This window comes from Apteryx mantelli, chromosome 6, assembly GCF_036417845.1.
Source record: "Apteryx mantelli isolate bAptMan1 chromosome 6, bAptMan1.hap1, whole genome shotgun sequence".
NCBI lineage: Eukaryota > Metazoa > Chordata > Aves > Apterygiformes > Apterygidae > Apteryx > Apteryx mantelli.
Window position 1 is genome coordinate 5,867,082 of NC_089983.1, and position 18,727 is coordinate 5,885,808.

An 18,727-nucleotide genomic window follows, 5' to 3' on the forward strand; every position below is an offset into this window, starting at 1 on the left:
TTGAAAGATCAAGGCATTCTTCCCCGCTGGCTTTTAGAGCTGAAATACTTCCTTCGTTTCAGTGTTACCTGGTGATCTGAGCAACACATGGTACGGGGCAAAAGTTCTCCAGGAGCAAAATTGGCCCAGCCACCACAAAACGTTTTAAGAGCATCTAGACTTACCTCTCTGACAGAGGCAGTCTCTTCCACAACTATCTCCATCTCAGGGCCTGTGTGTTGGTCACTCCCAACAATAAAATACAAGAAGAGCTAAAAAGGCAATTATAAGTTATCAGAATATATATTTAAGGATGGATATACTGTGAAATAATATTCCCTGATGCATGCATATACCAGCTACTGCATGCCTGCCATCAGTCAAACACCACTGAAACTGCTTTTAGCTAAATCAAATGATCTAAGCAGTAAAGACAGAGGAGCTTATGTACTTGAATTATCGCCATCAGCTGAGCTTCATTAATTAAGTGTACATGTCCTCAGCCTGCACAAATGAGAACTAAAACCTGCTAGCTTAAGCCATATTTTGTCATATCTCTACACCATCTTAACTGTGGAGAAAAAAACACTCTGATCTTCAGAAATACACAAGTCAGCAATGTTTTTTTTCCCTCCAGATTTACACCTTGTAGTTATCAAAGGTAAAACCTTCTTTTTCTTACTTTAGGTTCTTACCTAAGGTATATGCACATCAGAGCACAGAAGACAGACAACTGCAAACAGATGAATTACTGCAACTTAATTATTTACCATTAGCAAAATGAGCTATATTAACTGGTCATGTATATACTCTTGGCCTTCTGCAACTGAGATAAACGGCGTGAGTCTTAATGCTTATATGTATAATTCTCAGTGCCAGTGAGCAATTTTTTTTTCCTCATTCCAGTTTATTACTACAATCATTACAAAAGGAAAAAAAGGGCTACATGAAATATTAGGAAACGTAAACAGAGCATAAAAGCAGCTCTAGGCTCTTTTCAGTCACAGGACTATTTTACCTGAGTGGAAGTTGGAGATTTCCCATGGCACAGCCCTAACAAACTTCCCATTTTCAGTTCTGCTTCCTTGACAGTATAATCTTCTGGCACTTAAGGGAGAAAAAAATAAGAAAAACATCATATAAAAGCTGCTTCCTGAAAACATCCATTCTATTAGGCTGATCTTTAGAGTATGATGAAAGTATTCAGTAACATTCAGAGAACTGCATTTCCACAGCCATTTTCACCAAATCAAGTCTTAAAGCAAGTCTTCTACAAATAGAGCAAAGCAACATTTGTATAAAGGCCCACTCCCCACCTCTTGCCTATGGAGTCACAGAATAATTTAGGTTGGAAGAGACGCCTGTAGGTCACCTGGTCCAAACCCCTGCTCAAAGCAGGACCAGCTGAGGTTAGCTGAGATCGTTCCAGGCTTTTCCCAGTTAAGCTCTGAATACCTCCAAGGAGGGAGTTCCTACGTGGGCCCCTCTGTGGGCCCATATTCTAATGTTTGACCACTCTTTCTGTGAATTCCCACCCAAATGCAGTTGGAATTTCCCTTGCTGCAACTCATGTCTGTTGCCTCTGCTCCTTTCAGAGTGCACCTCTGAGAAGAATCTGGCTCCGTCTTCTCTACAGTTCCCCATCAGGGAGTTGAAGATGGCAATTAGATATTCCCGAGCCTTCTCTTCTCTCACTGAACAAACCCAGCTTCCCTCCTACATCATGTGCTCCAGATCCCAAACCATCTAGGTGCTCTCCTTCAGACTGGTCCTAGTTTGTGAGTTGTTTTTTTTTTCTCCTCATAATGGGGAGCCCCAAAGTAGACACTGTACCCCAGAAGTAGCCTGATAAGTGCTGAACAGAAGGGAGTTAGTATCTGTCTTTGCTAACGCGCTGCATTAGTAAGAATGCAGTCAGGAGGCCAAATTAGTAAAAACACGGAAAATGTTTTCCAGCAAGCACAAAGCTGATACGTTCAGTTTCTCCCCACAGGCACAACAGTGCCAAAAGCAAAGTGGGGGATTCTTTTCTGCTGAACACTGGCCATCAGGAGCACCGTTATATAGTGATGGGTGGTATCACATGTTCATCTAAATCGAAGACCAGGCTATGGCATTAGCATGTTCCTTCACTCTCATGAAAGCAGAAATCCGCACTCTTGAAGCGGAAATCCGCACATTACTCTGTGTGCTTCACGTATCAGAGATAAGCTCCCTTCTCACAGTAAACAGGAGTGTAACAGGCCAGAGCTTTAGTGTTTCATCTATCACCACATTATTCAAGTCTACTGTTCATTATTAGTCATTGGAGATGCAAGTGAAAAAAATGAGCTGAATGTTAAGTTTAACTACTGGCTTTGCATTGGTACTGTTGGTAAACAGTAGTAAAACCGGAAAAAACACACAACTACTTCAGTTAAGTAAGGAAATGAGTACATGTGTGTACATCTCCCACGAAATGATGAAGAGAAGGTTAAAGTCTCCCAATTTAATTTCTCATGGAGTGATATAAAAAATAATAATAAACAAATTTTACCTGGAGAGAGAAGTTTCCCATTTCCACTAACAGGTCTGAGACAGCTGTCATTTGCTGTAACAAGAGGGATAGGGAAGAGAGATGTATTAACTATATCATATCACAAGAAATTTGGCTTAGAAGTTTAGACAGGTAACATATTTAAGATTAACGACAACAACAGGTTTATTTTAAAGGCTTCATTCTGGAGGTATTGCATAAAAAGTACAGTTGGAGAGAGTTTTCTAGAGACCTCATGAACAGTCTTAGGTTTTTTTAATCCTTTCCATGAAAGGACACTTTCTCTTTGAAGTCAGTTGTTAGTCACAATCAGTAAAATACTATAAAACTGGCCAAATGTCCCCATATGTAAAGGAATCAGTACAAGCTTTAAAGAAAGAAAATGGGGTGTCTTAAAGAAAGAGAATAAGGCAAAAAATTTGCTTCAGTTTTCAAGTGTAACATTTTATTAAGGTGAAGATTATTCCTGCAACTAAAAGATTATGAAAAACTAGTAGATGAACACAAAAGCTTCAAAAAATATATATTTTAATGAAGACTATCCCAAACTTTTTTTTAGCTAGGAAAAAACGTTTAATTCAGAATTAAATTAATTTTAAATCAGTCGCACCCTCTCTTCCTCACCCAACAACTTCACAGCACTGAATTCTGCTGGTCTGTATACTCTCTCACATCAACCAGGAAGTTAGCCAGCAATTTCTAACATTATCACATCTAAAAATAAAGCAGTTGAACACTTACCTAGCTCCTCTTCTAGCTGAAGCTCCTGTATTGCTTTAATTTTGATATCCGACATCACCTAAAAGCAAGCAATATTAAAGTCTCTAATGCAAAATGCCAAGAATGCATCTGGTGTTCAAATACCAATCAACAAAATTTCACTTGAAACGCCTACTACTTATGTTCTTATTCCTGTTAATACTACAGAGATCTAAGCATTTCTTTAATATAATCATATTTAATATGATATCTGTACAATCATTTATAACATACTTGTGGATTTTTTTTTAAACAGTATTCCAAGGAAAAGAAAGTGATATTTAATTCGGGGATTTAGCAGAAGACTAACATTTCACAACTACTTAGCTGATCATGTAATATAGAAATCAAAGCATTAAGTAATACTTCATATAAAATGAAATTATTTAAAAAGTCAGAAAAGGTACCAGAGAAACCTACCCCTTGGGAAAAACTTATTCAGAAAATTAAGGAAGGTGGAGATTAATTCTCAGGAAAAGGGAATTTTCAGTTTCTATACAAAGTAGGTAATCTGTTAAAACAACTCTAACAGACATTTAGCTGGGAAAATTAAAATGACAATAAAGAACAAAACAGAATAAACTAATATGGACAAAGATGAACTACATGGGTTCTGTTATATGCTATGACTTTACAGAGTATTTTAAATTACAGTACAGCATTTTTTCCTACCCTACATTAAAAGAAAGGAATAACACCACCTGCCTATTTCACGTTTTGTTTACTGACACAGTCTCTTCCAAAATACATTTACAGAATGGCCCAGAGAGAAAAGTGTTTCAGACTAAAACACACTGATGTAGGTTGCAGTGTTTTAAGCTACCAGCATTACATTCTTTTTACTGAGCAGTCAAAGTATCCCCTGTTTTAACTTCAGTCATAAAAACCCTATAGTTTATTCTGATCACTGCCTGTAGAAACTGTAACTGAGTTGCATATTATTTTCTCAAAGGAAAACTTACACCCTGAGGCTAAATCCAGTCCTTGTAAAAGTCAAAAGCAAAACTGCTATTTTGCTCGTGTACAGACAAAATTATACTCTTATTAATTGGCCAACTGCACTGGCCAAACTGTTCAGAGAAACAGAAAGTCTGTGTTTTATCTCTGAACAATCAATCAGATATCTTACTGTTTCGATAGTGGTGGTAATTTTAACTTGTTTCTCTTCAGCATCCGTTCTGCAGAAGTTTTTAACTTGGAGCCAGCTGATGTCATATGTAAAAGCAGTCAAATTGCCATTTGATACATTCACCAAGCTATAAAGAAGAGCAGTGCAAAAATGGGCATTAAATTTAATAAAGACAAGAAAACTATATATATTACTAGGGCTAGATTGCTAAATACCAAAACTGTCATATAAAACAATAATGTCTAGGTGGTTAACAGTCATGCATGCAGAGTAACAGCCAGAAGCTCAGAGTCCAAGCACCTCAAGGCTGGTAACTGAGTAAGCCAGTAACAACTATGTTTTGGTAACTGGTATTCAATGGAACTTGAGCTTCTGAAGGCACTTCAGAGTTTAAGTCACTTTCTGAGGTGGGATTTAAGGCTTTTGGAAAAAAAAAAATATTTAAAAAGCATACTGAGTCATGACTAAAATTTGAGACTTTGTTCGTCTGCAACTATATATAAACACAGAAACAGTCTTTGGTGAAGAACCCACTGGTTCAATTAATTTAATTTTTTCAGAACTGTTCTGACTAGGAAGTCAACATTTATATAACAAGCACATATCTCCATGTCTCTACAAATGGGAACCTAACTTCAATGCTATATACTGGGAAATGAAATGAGACTAAATACTTGGTTAGTGTCCCTGGCAACTTGAGGTTCAACTGGGAGATTCGGCAGAGCTGCGTGCTGTTATGATACTACTCAATTCCCTCTTTCGACCCAGTCTCTTGGAGAACCTCACAACTCAGAAATTCAAGTTACTCCAAAAATGTGCAAGGACACTGGGCACAAGTTGTTCTCACTAGATTTTTCCCATTACAGTGCAAGTCAAAAGATGTGACTTCATCTGCACTTTAACGGCAAACAAACATTTAATAGCTGATAAGTACCTGATCTCAAAAACTTAAGATTACATTACCTTGAATAAAATGTTCATAAAATGACAATTAGCTAGAAGAATATGGCAAAATCTGTTCAATTAAAATTATGCTAGTTATATAGTTGCTTTTTTGCTTAATTATATTCATAATCAAAATGGTTACCTCTGGTCATGGCTGTCTAAAATTAGTATTGAGCATCCATCTGTCAGTCCAACACTTTTGACTGTCTCCTTCATATCTTCTTCAGGAAGAACTTCCCAATTCTTGGTATCCTTACCAAGTCCTGAACCGTTCTTTAAGATGATTCCTCCCGACGGTGCTAAGGCTCTGCGCAGAGCGCCCAGTTCTGTGCTGCATGGAATGATGTGCTGGGATTCTGTGAAGTGCTGACCTTTCCCTCCTTCATTATACTCTGCTAAACGAAGAACGTTTACAATAACAGGTTCATGATCCGGGCCAGTCAACACCTTTGTACCACCAACCTGTAGCAAAGAATGTAAGATTTATGCAGTGCTGATCAGCAATATACACCTTTGTAAGAAGAAACGACTACACAGAAATAAATGACAAGATTAAGATTACTGAGACAAAAAGACTGAACCTGGTCTCTCTGAAATTTAACCCGGGCCAAGAATATAGTTCCTTGCCTAAGGCAATTTGACCATGAAGGAAGTAAAACAAAAACAAGAAACAACTCTGTTACTGGATGCATCTTTATTTTTGATATATTACAGAAAAAAAATGTATACTTTTATAATAAGAATCTTTTTAAAGTAATATTTTACCCCATTAGAGAGATAGAGGGCAATCTTCTGCTGCTGTTACATAACCACTGAGACAAGCATCTGAAGGTTAAGCAGAAGCCTTGATATTAGAAGGAAGATACAACAGTCTAAAAAGGCAGCATGGTATTTCAGGGAGACCATATATAGAAGTCGTCACTGACAGGTCTAGTTGTGTGTGGAACGATTTGCCACAGAGCATAAGCTTTTGCTATTGCATTGCTATCACCTGGTCTCCTTCCAAGAGGCACCAGATGTTTTCAGAATATATTCCAATGTAAGTGGCACGGGGTGTCTACCAATCTGACAATCTGCCCATACCACATTCCACATGGTATAATTCTATTCGTAATTCTATCAAGCAACACATTGCACAGCACACACAAGATACAGCGACAACAGGCAAAAAGTACCCTAGAGGAGGCTGAAGTGGCCAATGTTAGTATGTCAGTAGCACATCTCCAGAACAGATTAAATTTTCCAGAAAATGTGTCTGGTGATTACATCTTTTCTCCTCAGAATTGACAAGGAGAGAGGGTATTTGGTTCTGTTACCTCTTTCCCATTCCACACAAAGATATCTGCTCCATCAGCCAGCCCAATGCCATCCAGTGTCAGTTCATCTCCTAAAAAGAGCAAATCATCAAGTTTTTCCCCCTCCAAAATAGATAAGCAGGGTCCGCTGGTGAACTAAAATACACTGGCACATTCTACTTTGGCTCCAAGTCTATCATGACAAACACTGCCACGTCATCAGCATTTACAGGGGTTAAAGTTAGGGTTCACTCATACAGCAAGACCAAAAAAAGACAAACATCCCTTTAGCTCTGGGTCACACTGGGTAAAGAGGTCCAGCACGCAGGTCCACCTATTCAATTTCCCTAGCAAACTGAGGCCAAAGATACCACTTGAAAAATCTGTTTGGGCAGGATTATCTAGATAAGGTTTAACAGCCTACCAATAAATTTAAAATAAAAAGGGTGGATTTAACAAATGAGTTACATACCGTAATTTCCAAGCCTATTTTTTGAAATATTAATGCCTACGCTGTAATTTCTTTCACCTTCCTACTGTAAGTCAGTTAGTTGGTTTTTTTTTTTTTTTTTTAAGTCAGTGTCATTTAGAGAAATATACTAAGATCTGGAGGAATATTTACAGTAGCTATGACTGCATCTGTTTTCTGATGTCCTATTACGGAAAGCTGGGTTATGTTCTGGTAGAATCCTAATTTGCTGAAACGGACTACATGGACTATAAAACTCAAAAGTGGCTGAATAGAATTTTCAAGACTGTCAGCACCTAGAATTGCATAACAACACAAAACTTAAAATCATGAGTTCTGACTTTTAAGATATTAATTTTCATGTTAAAATTAATGTGGCCTTTATACAAGTGTTTTCCTTTACAAATTCCTACTTCTGTTCAGGCTTAAGCTATGCTTTTCTTTAACATCATCCTGGCTGCTCTCTTCTATCATCTCCTCTACCAATTAAGTGAATACTATGACAGCAAACTTCTATAAGCATATCAAGTTCAAAATACAAAGAAATAGACATCTTTTGGCAGCAAATGTGCACTCTTACTGCATTTGAGACCAAAGATTACATTAAAAAGTTTAAACTTTCATTTCACTAATAAGAGTGTCATAAATAACTTAATGGCAGTGGATTTGCAAGTAAGCTTATTGAGGACCAAAGACTGTTCAGCAACACCCTCCAAGGTGTTTACATACAAACATCCTCTATGCCTGTAACGTACACAGCATATAAATAGTGTAGTCTTACCATCAAGAGAGTGGTAAAGATGTAGTCCTGCTGGTAAAGGCTTAGCAATACTGAGAATCATGTCTCCTTCCCAAGATTCTAACATCTAATTGGCAAGAACAGGAAAAAAGATATAAAACACTAACAAGCAATAACTCCTACCACTCAAAATGACAATTTTGCTGAAAGCTGTTACAGCCTAGCTAAAATGTTAACATGTCATTACTATTTACTTCAACAAGGCTAGCAACATAGGGAGCAAAGTGTCTAGGACTCAGTCTTTCATATTGGTTACTGACTAGAGAGTATCATTTCCAGTGGACATTAGCCAAAGGTTGTAAGGTATAGGAAAAGCAAACAATGCTTCCAAAAAACAAGTTAGCTTTGGTTTAGATGTGGATGAAAAAGCATTTCATGAATTCTGCATCTGTACTCAAACCAAATGCTATCACTCTCTCTTTTTGTGACTTTTCTTTAGCTTACTAAAGAATAAATGCAAAAATACCATATTCAATAGTTAAACTACAGGATTTCTTTATTTAGTTTTTTTAATTTTTAAACTACTCTAAGCATTTCCTTTTGAGGTCAGCTAGCTCCTTGAAAGTACAAAGACAAATCTGTCACAGACTCAAATGTTAATAATAAGTCCAGAGCTTTGCAGAATGACAACCCTTGCCGAAGTACATGCTGCCCAGATACAAAATAATTTGCTTACATCAGCTTTAAAGTCTACAAAATTAAAGCTTCATCAGTTTTGTGGCTTCTTCAGTCTTTCAAGAGCCAACCTCAAGCCAAAGCTTCCCTCTGTGTAAATCCATATAAGTTGTCAGCCTCCTAAAATTTCGTTTACTGTTCAAAATTTTTCATAGAGATAAAAATTGTGGCATACGTGTATTTACAAATGCTTTTGCGGCTCAAGTAAAAATGAGGTGTGTGGGTTCATTTAATGTAGTAAATACCTGGAATACTGATTGTCGAAGGTCTCCTAGAGTTCTTCTTCTATCAATAGTCAGATCCACAATACTCTCTTTCCACGTAAATGAAGGGTGCAGAGCCCCATTGTGAAATTTATAACATGAGCTCAAATGGAGATGTAAATCAATGCCATGGCTTGCCGAGTCACATTCAGCCCTTTGAAAGAACAACACAATAATAAGTTGGTGTATTTAACAGTGACAAACAGCTAACCTATTTCAGAGAAGCTTCTGTGCAGCCGTCCTGGAACTGATATCCTGTGTTACTAATTTCATGGAAAAATTCACTGTCACATCCCTCCCTCCCTCAGTGGGTATGCAAAGAAGCACTCAAAGATACCAGTGATTTATAGACTGAATCATACAGCACTAGCTAAGACATCCTCCACACACAAAGAGAACATTGTTATAGTGCTTGCTTCTACAATACCTTCCTAAACAGGGCAATAAACCCCATCTTTAGAGATTCAGAGTTTGTGGGATTTTTCAGGCTCTGTTCCAGAACAATATTATGTAGAACGTGCACACACGTGTATGCACACACACACACACGAAACTACATAGAAAATGAGTCAGGAAAGAAACAGCCATGCCTTCCTCCTTTATACCTGCATCTGGTCTTATTAGCAAGATGCTAAATGTAGTAGCAAAGATGCCATTTAAAAAAAAAAGGAGTGAAATTTGCACAGTACACTGGTAGCACAGAAGACATCTGTGTCTTCCATGTGTCTACATTTTGACACCTTAACTGAGATTCTCACACATCATCAGGTCTGCGTGGTTCTCACCACAAGGAAAACTTTCACCCAGCCTGAGTACCACTAGCTCTTTCCTCCATGCTTCTGGCAAAGGAGACCATTTACCTGTTGTTTCACAGTAGGGCAAATTATTCCCCCTTCTCCCAGTGGAAACTCCCTCTATAAAGATTATTAAGATAACATTCTCCTTCCAGAACTGCACTGATTTTCATACAAATCTGGTACAATTTGAAGCTGTAAGGAGGTTTGCTCTGAAGTTCTGGAAAATGCCTAAGTAGGCTATTAGCTGTGAGGCAGGGGTACAGCAGAAGACAGTATCTGGACATACAAGTTGTATCCCTACAACTACGACACTGAGTCATTTTAGTATCTGAACTCTACATCTACTAAATGACTTCCTTCCATTTGAAATCTCTTTAGAGATCTGTAGATAAGAACGCTGTTTAAGAAATTAGCACAGTTAAATTAATATACCTCTTTTTTTGCAGCTCAGTATTAGCAGCATTCATTTCATTCAAAAGGTGTTCAGGAATTTGGTACCTTGGATTTCCTCGAGCTGGAACAAGTAATATAGGTTAGTTTGGTCTCAGCTGCATAAAACATGTTTTGGCAAAGAAGAGAAGTGATCAAGATGAGACATCACAGTATGGTAATTTTGAAAATTCTGAGCAATAACATTACATCTTTTGGCAATACACGGGATAAATTGCAAGATGATACTCAACAAACAAGTTCTTTAACTTCTTTTCATGTTCCCATCAACTTTTCCTTAAGGGAAAAGGAGACGTGAATGCTATCAGCAACAGTTTTTATTTGTTCCAGTAGGAGATGTTTTGCTAGTATTTGAGAAGAGTATTGAAAAAAAGTCTGTGTCACCTATAGCCAGTTGTGCACTGTCTTTGTAGAAGTAACCTCTTTATCTCTAGTTAACCCCTTTTTCACTTAGCACAAGACAGACAACTGTATCATCAATACTTGGAAAGGACAGAAATGCCCAACTGCCTTCATCCTCCAAAACAAGTGTCAATAAAGACAGAATATCAAGATGAGCTTTTTGTACCTTCCGGTGGTCTTTTCAATTGAGATTTTCGATAAAACAGCATGTAGGCACTCTCTTTACCCTGAAATTGTTTCTCAATATCCTTCTCCTTGATTGGCTGGACTTTTGAATCATTCAGATCAAACCAATGGCAACCAGCAGAGCTGTCCCTTAGCGTTGTAGATGTTTTTTCTAAATTCCATTGGACATTGTTCTTCTGAGGAGGGCTTTGCAGATCTTGTCCTTGAGAATCTGACTTAAATGGGAGCTTATGATACTTCTCCTTAAGACCAACCTTATTTTCATCAGGACTGAACTGAAATACCTGAGGATGATTCTGCAAATACTAAAAGGAAAGCAGGGACAAGATGAAGAAACTGCTTTCTAAAACTGGAAAATATCCAGCATTAAACATAGCAGGCTGCATTAGCTACCTCACCTGGTTTGTCCTCAAATTTATACACAAGCCCCAGCCCTTCCAACTTCTGTGTCTTTGGAAAACTTGCTTTTATGATGCTTCTTCATGTATTTCTTCAATTTTACACAGAAAAATTTCATCCCTCCCCGCCACCGACTTCTCTGCCTGATATTTTTCATACGCAGTTTCAGGTTTTGCTTCCTGTATAACTGCAAACTAACATGCAGGAAACAGTGAAAGTATTGTTTTTGACCTACATGCATCACTAAGAATTAAATCAGACTACGTTCTGAATTTCAAGGATGTTGGCTCACTTGAGACACTGGATTCCTTTTAAAACCCTTCTCAGAAGTGCACACTTTCTGCTCTCTGAAAGGAAACATAGGAAAGAGATGCTCTACAGGCAACCAAAAAGCTTCTATTTATTAGACACACAGGAGAGTACCAACCCCAACTAGCTTAGCTCTCTAACCCTCTGCTCCCCACTCTGCACATTTACCAAACAGGGATCTTCAGCTAACTTCTGGTCTGCTGAGTTGTACCTCAAACAGGTCTGAAGTCAGCTAAATTAACACTACCCATTGTGGCATTTAAAAAACTTAAAACCTACTCTTTCAGTTTCTCCCACCTTATCCACTCTGATCACTTCATTTTAACACCACATAGACACTTCAAATAGGACTGGTGCCCACATTATACAAAACACAAAATTGTGGCTCTTGTCAAAAGAGAAAAAACCCTGAATTTCAGTTTTAATCATAATAAAAAAACTCATTTGATACTTAAAAAAACAAAACAATCTACAGTCTTATTCCAATAAGCAAAACCTTGCATTGATCAATGTGCTTTTGTTGTAGATCTAGCTCTTAAAAAAAGTGGGCTGTGGTTATGTTCACATTAGCACTCAAACTTTTAACCTGTTAATACAGGATTGCTCACAATTTATTTCTAAACCACATCCCTGTCAAAGTCAGAAAAGCAACTACCTCTGCAGAAAACTATGTTTAGATTTCACAGCTACTTTTAAGTAATTACAGTGTGAAAACCACACTGCTAACCCTATTCAAAAAACAGTCGTACACCAATTTTCCACATATCTGTAACACAAATGCCAGAGTACCTTCCTGAAAGCATCAGGAAATACAATAACCAACTGGACAAACACAAGATTTTACTTGAAGTGTTCATTTTTGGACACATCCTAAACTACCAAAAACTGGCATTTGGATTCAAACACTCATTTCTGTCATGACTGTGAAGAGGTACTGCATTATTTCTTTAATTCTCATCAGTGTTTCTACGTTCAAGTGCTAGTAATGCCTTTGCAGCTTCATCCATGGACACAAATAAAAAATGGTTTAGTCGATAAAATTAGTTCTTTCTTAGGCCAAACAATGTGGCTGGAGAAAAAAAAAAAAAAATACAAGCTTTCAGGCAGACAACCCCTTGAGGATCTTGTCCTGGTTCCCCAATCTGTATCTTCTGGCCTAATGACAAACGCTAATTTATGTTACAAACCTTGTCTCCCTCATATACGCAGTTTCTTGCTAGTCAAATTGCCAGTGCTTTCAATTACCGTCCTACCAATTATTCTATAGGAATACAAATATAAAGTTATCTTAGTAATAAAAACAAACTAACATCCTTGTAATGGATTTAAGAAAAACTAACATACAGGTAGATTACCTTTCGTAACGCTCCGTATTGTTTTCGGTATTTCTTGTTCCAGGACATCCCTTTTTTCTCCAATAATTTCTGCCCTAATTGATCCACGGGCATTTGTTTAGATTCTTCCTAAAGAGACAGAGAAATTAAAAACTAGGATATTGAAAAGCAGGGCTACAAATGTCAAGAAATCAACTGCAAAGAACCCAACTCTGAAGTGCATAAATCATTCCTGTTTGTTAATATGCCAATGTAACATCACTTTTTGCAACAGCTTAGCTAAGCAACTTAAGAAATACTCAAAAAATAGCCATTTTTGGTATGAACAAGACATTTTAAGTATTAAAGTTAACTTAAGTTACAAGTTTTATATGCTTCAAACAAGTCCAAAAGAATTCTGTACTTTTAACCTGCCCACTCCTGCATACTTCAATCCCTTCTTCTAGGTTCACTAACACCAAAAATCAAAGCAATAAACTCTTTACATACCATACCTCTGATAAAATCCCTTTCAACACTGCCAGTGGATTTTCTACTTCTTTGGCATTTTCTGTATCTCTTAAAACTTTATCTTCAACTGTATTACTCTCTTCTTCCTGTATAAGAAAAACAGTAGGATTCTCAAATACTGTTGTTTCAACCACAACTAGCAGTTTTCTGTTATAGTCTGCACTAACATTAGCACGTGCAATTCAGAAATGTGAAGGAAATCCTCAAAGCAAATGTCGTACAGCAAGCTGTGCATAACATTTTATGCAGGTGGTTCCTGCAGCCTCTTTATGTGGCCAAGATTCACTCATCCTTTTTCATGAAAGGGTTCAAGCAGCTTGCAGTCAGATGATTGGAGTGCCCACACTCCCCCTGTCTGACTCCTTGTGCATTTGTCTCATACTCCTTGTGCATTTGTCATATACATATAGAAGACTCCTATAGCACAGTTACATGGCAGAGAACAGCTGCCTGACCACTGTGAGGATGCGTGTGGCAGAAAGCTGGCTGTCAAACAGACAAGTTCTTCTGATGAGCTGCCTCTTCTGCATACCACAGACTGGATATTGTCATAAAAAATATCTAGTATCAACTTCCTCTAGTGAAAAAAGCATTTGTTGTATTTACACACAGCTAATCTGCGTCATATATAAAAATGACTATGTTAGTCTTGAGCAAAGAGACTATATCATATGGGAAAGAAGAAGAGAGCCCAACAATGTGAGCTAATTCGGCAGATTGGCAAGCCAAAACTGGCCACAAAATCTTAATACTGTCCACCAGTTCTTAATACTTTTTTGAAAAATGAGACATATCAAGCAAGAAAAATAAGTTTTTATGACTCACTTGTAATTGCCAGTTCCCTAATTCATCCACATCTCTGATATAAACATGATAGTGTCCTCCATAGCAGCCACCTTTGTGTATAATAACAGAGAAGAGCTCATACATATACTCTGAATCATCCAATTCAGTCTTTAAAAAACAACAACAAAAAAAGGAGATTAGTAAAAAATCAGTAAGTCTTTCACACAAGGAGAGTTTTACACTAACAGCATAGCTTCTGGTAATTCTCTGTGTGTGTTTGCATGCGTGAAGATTAAATGGAAACACTAGCATGGACCAAAAGCAAAGCGTGGACAAAGGCATGGGCTTATTAAGCAGCTTTTTAAGCATGATTTTGATCAATATTGGAAATTCATGTATTTCAAAATAACACAGTATTTACTCAACTAATAGAAGAGCCCAACCTGTGGGTTCATAAGCATCTTATTTTGTTTAAAAGAAGAGAGAAAACTAGCAATATATTTATTTACACAAACCAGCTGAAAAAAGGCTTCCTCAAATGTGAACACAGAGATTTACAAGCCTGCATTGGAACATTTCAATAAGAAAAATTCCCTTTGCAGTAACAGTGTGTCTATTAAGTATATTCATTATTTACTTTAAGGATCAAAATTGGCATCAGGCAGTGGTATAGTTCAGTTAATAATCAAAATATACATATAGGAACACAAAGACAGATTCCTAAAGAAAATGAAACAGCCACAGGCATATACAATATACACAGCTAAACTGATATATGGTATTATCAGACAAGACCAATAAAAAATAAATTTAATTTCAATTTTTAGAGGATAAATATTTCTTTCAAGCACATGTTAGATTAAGTTTTAGATCCTTATTGTCCTCTCCCCCCTTGTATAACTACAAGGTATTTCCAACTCTGTTAAAAAGCAATCTTTTGGGAACATTTTGGAAAAACATAGGAATTAGGGACAGAGGAGAACCCCAGATGCTTGTCCAATACCTTGCTTGGACAAAATGCAAAATGAAAGATAGCTTGGCTTGAGGTATCCGTTCTTTGCCAAGTATATAGGAACTTGAACAAATGTAACAGTACAAACCTGCTCACAAAAAGGCCTCAGATTTATCTGGATAGGGAATGTATAGCAACTAGTTTCCTTGTATCGTTCACACTTCTCAAAATCAAAGTTAAATCTCAGGAGAGAAATGGTGAGAAAGGGAGGCAATTTACGTAGCTTAGCCGACTGTAAAATGATTAAAAAAAAAAAAAAGAAGTTATAAGCACACAGTTATAAAGAATAGTGTTTCTGCCACTCTATGGTCAAAACTAATACGGTATTTTCTAGGAAAGCTGTGTTACAACCAGGGAGGCATAACTAAAAACGCCTTTCTTAATTCTCAATTCCCCTTCCAACTAGTCTTCCTAAAAGCAATCAAGCTCCTTCCCCTCTAGTTATGCCCTACACCTTCCCTGAATGGTGATCATTAGTCCCACACTTTATCCTTCTAATGGAAAGGAAGGAGGACATTGCTGAAATTCCAGTCAGCAATTATGTTTCCTTGCCCCACATATTCTTGTAAGAGGATTTTCTTGAATTTTATATTATGAAGCAACTGCCTTCATACCTCTGGGGTTACATTTACCCACAAAGTCAGGCTATACAGCATTTTCACAGCACCTTTGCTCTTGGCCCCTCACACAGCATCTGCAGTCATCAGTCCTGCACAGATCCTGGCACCCCAGTATAAAGTACATACACTCAACTCCTGCTGAATGGCACATGCTACAGGGAGACAACAACCCAGCTTCATGGTGGCTTTGCCATTCCCATATAAACAGTGGGGCACTCAAATCAGCACCTGGGATAGGCCCTCCTAAAGCAACCAGAGAAGAATGGCTATGAATGAAGCTCAACCTACCAACCTTAGAGCCAAAGTGCTTGCTCCTACTGCAAGGAGGAGACCTCACTGAGGCTGTTTCCTCTACTGGCCCCCACTTCCAGGCACAGCACTGTACTCCACCTGAGGTTTGTTCCAATGCCCTTTAGGAGCCTTACGGCTCCTCAGGGTTGTATGACACCACCAAGTGTGGGTCAGGATTCATACAGGCATTGTGGTTTCAGATGCAGAGGTCTGAAATGATCTTATATGTGATATAACTACATTTGACAGATGTATATTGTCCAGAAAAAGAGATCACTCCCACATTTATTTTGCAGCCTGCTGTTGAGCAGCTTCAGAATACAACAGAAATGCTCTGAAGAATATCAGCAGAATACATCACAGTGGTATCTTGCTTAACATCTTCATGGCCGCTTGAAGAGAAGGGTCTTGACTAAGGTCTGTGGGTGATGATAAATGAGCAAGATGTCATGCCCGACTGAGAAGAGTCGGTGTATCCCGGAAGAGCTGCAGACAGCCAGAGAACACCCAAGCAAGGGTTGAATTCTCCCTCATTTACGGGAGAGATGACCTTCAAGGGAGGAAAGCCAACATAATCTAATTCATTACAGTAGAACACATGTTGAGATGTAATAACGTGGTGTGTGCACACACCAGGAACATTACTGCAAAGTGAAACCAGCTATCGTCTGAATATAAGAGTAGATTCAGTGACGGTGCTCTTGGGCCTTTCCAATGTCTCCATCCAACTGTCCATTTGCAGAGCCAGAACAGAGCCTACCATGAACACACCTATAGTTTAAAAAACTCCTAGAATTAGGTATTTCATTTGTATCCATTGTGAAGACTACTTTGCTGAGCTTAGTGGCATGAAGGATTTTGCATGCTCTTCCAACTTCAGAATGATAATCAGACAGTGTGATTTTAATTTGATAAAGCTGTTGATTTCTTCAACTACTAGTCTCTTCAACAACCAAGACAAAAGAAGGTAGAAAAAAAATTACATCCAAAGCTCCACAAAATACTAGAGGGAGGGAATGGCATGTATAGATATGGGCCAGGCTGATCACAGACCATCTTTCTCTTTGAAAGAAGCTAGGAGTGCATAGATGTTCTCACTGTTACACAAATTCCTTCCTAAAGATGCAACCAACCTTGGAGCAAACCAACTTGCACCTCACTGGCTGTCAGGACCAACTCTCAGGACTGACTCTTGCAGCAATCATGCTGTGATCACGCACATCGTGCCTGTGCAATCACAGAGCCAAAGGCAGCAGTCACGCTGTCATCAGTTCCCTCCTTCCTGCTGCAGCCTTAAAGCACAGCCCCCTCACCTCAGGTTGTCCTCGCCTGTTCCTGGCCTTCCCCAGCTATGTGACTTCTTACACCCATTCAAAGTGCCCACTGCTGTACTGAGTCAATGACCAAGTTTGAGAGGTAAGCAACTGTTAGTTTGCACTCCCTTGAACCCAGCAAAGTTTAACTTGTAAATAAACTTTTGCCAGATAACCAAGCCAACTGAGACACTGGCAAGGGTTCAGAACTCCTCCAAGGCACTGACATGCCCTTGATGTGCCCTGAGCTTGCCATTGTACCGTCTCCCTTGCACATTGCAAGACCCAGACTACGCTCATCCTGACATAAGAGAACACTGTTGTGGATTGGGTAGAACATTTCATTGGCACAGTGTGTTAACAGCTGCCTATATCACCTTATCCTTCACAGAAAATGGTTGGAGTAACAAGAAAAAAAAAAATCTTTTTATCAAAAAATTTTAATATCAAAAATTAGCACAGAATCCAAACAGTATTTTGTATCATTCTGGAAAAAAGGAATTTAAAGACATTTTCACCTACAACTCTAGTACAGCTTTTACCAGACTGTGCTTCCTTGGCCCTAGCCAAGGAGACAGAGGACAAGATACATCAAAAGAAAAGTCGTAACAAATCTGACTAATGTGTTGGGGAAACTGCTCCAAACTATTGTGAATCGCATACAAGGACAAGCAGTCAGCACAACGATAATGTAGGGTGCACTAGCAGACAGGCTGTAACCAATATCACCAGCTATGCCACCATTTAAAAAAGCAGCTAAAGGTCATGTGTACAACTCTCCTGGCGGATACCCATGTCAACAAGTGTCTGAAGTGTGAATCAAGCCTGGTGGCTTTAGCAGTAATGCTGGGCCACACATCACTGGGAACGAAACAGAAGTGTCAGGGAGGTGTGACTGTACACTTCTCTCACTCTTACAGCTTTCCCAAGGTACTCAGCGGTCAAGGCAGGGGACTGGGCCAGATGGAAGAGTACTCCAGTCTGGATGTTCCTGCACTCCTGAGAAACACTCTCAATAAACATCACAGGCTTAACATCCACGGTTCTCATTCAAACAGTGAAGAACTCCAATGACTCAGCAAAGAAAAGGGTCATTGCATTTGGCCTTCCAGATAATTAAGAAAAAACAAGCCCTGCTGGTTCTCAGCCATAGCTGAGCACAGATCAAAACAGTAAATCATTAACTAGAAGATAATGACAAAGCAGGACAACTCAGGAGATAAATCAGTAGGCTTCCTTCAAAAGCATCTTCTGGCTTAAACCTGAAGGAGAAGACTTTCACATTCAGTATTCTGACCACAGGAAAAGGACTCTTCTGCCTGGATTTTTCTCCTGCTCCTTCCTGGCCTTTCAGATGAAGGGAAACTACTGGTGGCGCCCATGGATGGGAGCTACTGGCTTAGCATGTGGCAAGTAGTGGAGATGCTCACCCAGAACGGATATAAAGCGGTGGTGGTAGTTATACCGGC

General features: G+C 38.6%; 1 protein-coding gene across 10 annotated transcripts in view; it reads right to left on the bottom strand.

The window, feature by feature from the left end:
• The window catches only part of USP40 (ubiquitin specific peptidase 40), a 39,019-nt gene that overhangs the window by 13,098 nt on the left and 7,194 nt on the right, over positions 1-18,727 (bottom strand). For 8 of the 10 annotated variants that reach the window (XM_067298665.1, XM_067298659.1, XM_013948515.2 and 5 more), the window contains 15 exons: positions 15,123-15,266; positions 14,062-14,190; positions 13,221-13,322; positions 12,748-12,855; positions 10,665-10,989; positions 10,079-10,160; positions 8,832-9,003; positions 7,894-7,978; positions 6,665-6,735; positions 5,491-5,810; positions 4,404-4,530; positions 3,257-3,314; positions 2,516-2,569; positions 998-1,086; positions 165-251 (listed from right to left, as the gene is read on the bottom strand). In XM_067298665.1, coding sequence (XP_067154766.1) covers positions 165-251; positions 998-1,086; positions 2,516-2,569; positions 3,257-3,314; positions 4,404-4,530; positions 5,491-5,810; positions 6,665-6,735; positions 7,894-7,978; positions 8,832-9,003; positions 10,079-10,160; positions 10,665-10,989; positions 12,748-12,855; positions 13,221-13,322; positions 14,062-14,190; positions 15,123-15,266 — 1,953 coding nt within the window. The remainder of the gene's footprint in view (positions 1-164; positions 252-997; positions 1,087-2,515; positions 2,570-3,256; positions 3,315-4,403; positions 4,531-5,490; positions 5,811-6,664; positions 6,736-7,893; positions 7,979-8,831; positions 9,004-10,078; positions 10,161-10,664; positions 10,990-12,747; positions 12,856-13,220; positions 13,323-14,061; positions 14,191-15,122; positions 15,267-18,727) is intronic. The other 2 variants (XM_067298660.1, XM_067298658.1) reach the window with 2 other exon arrangements.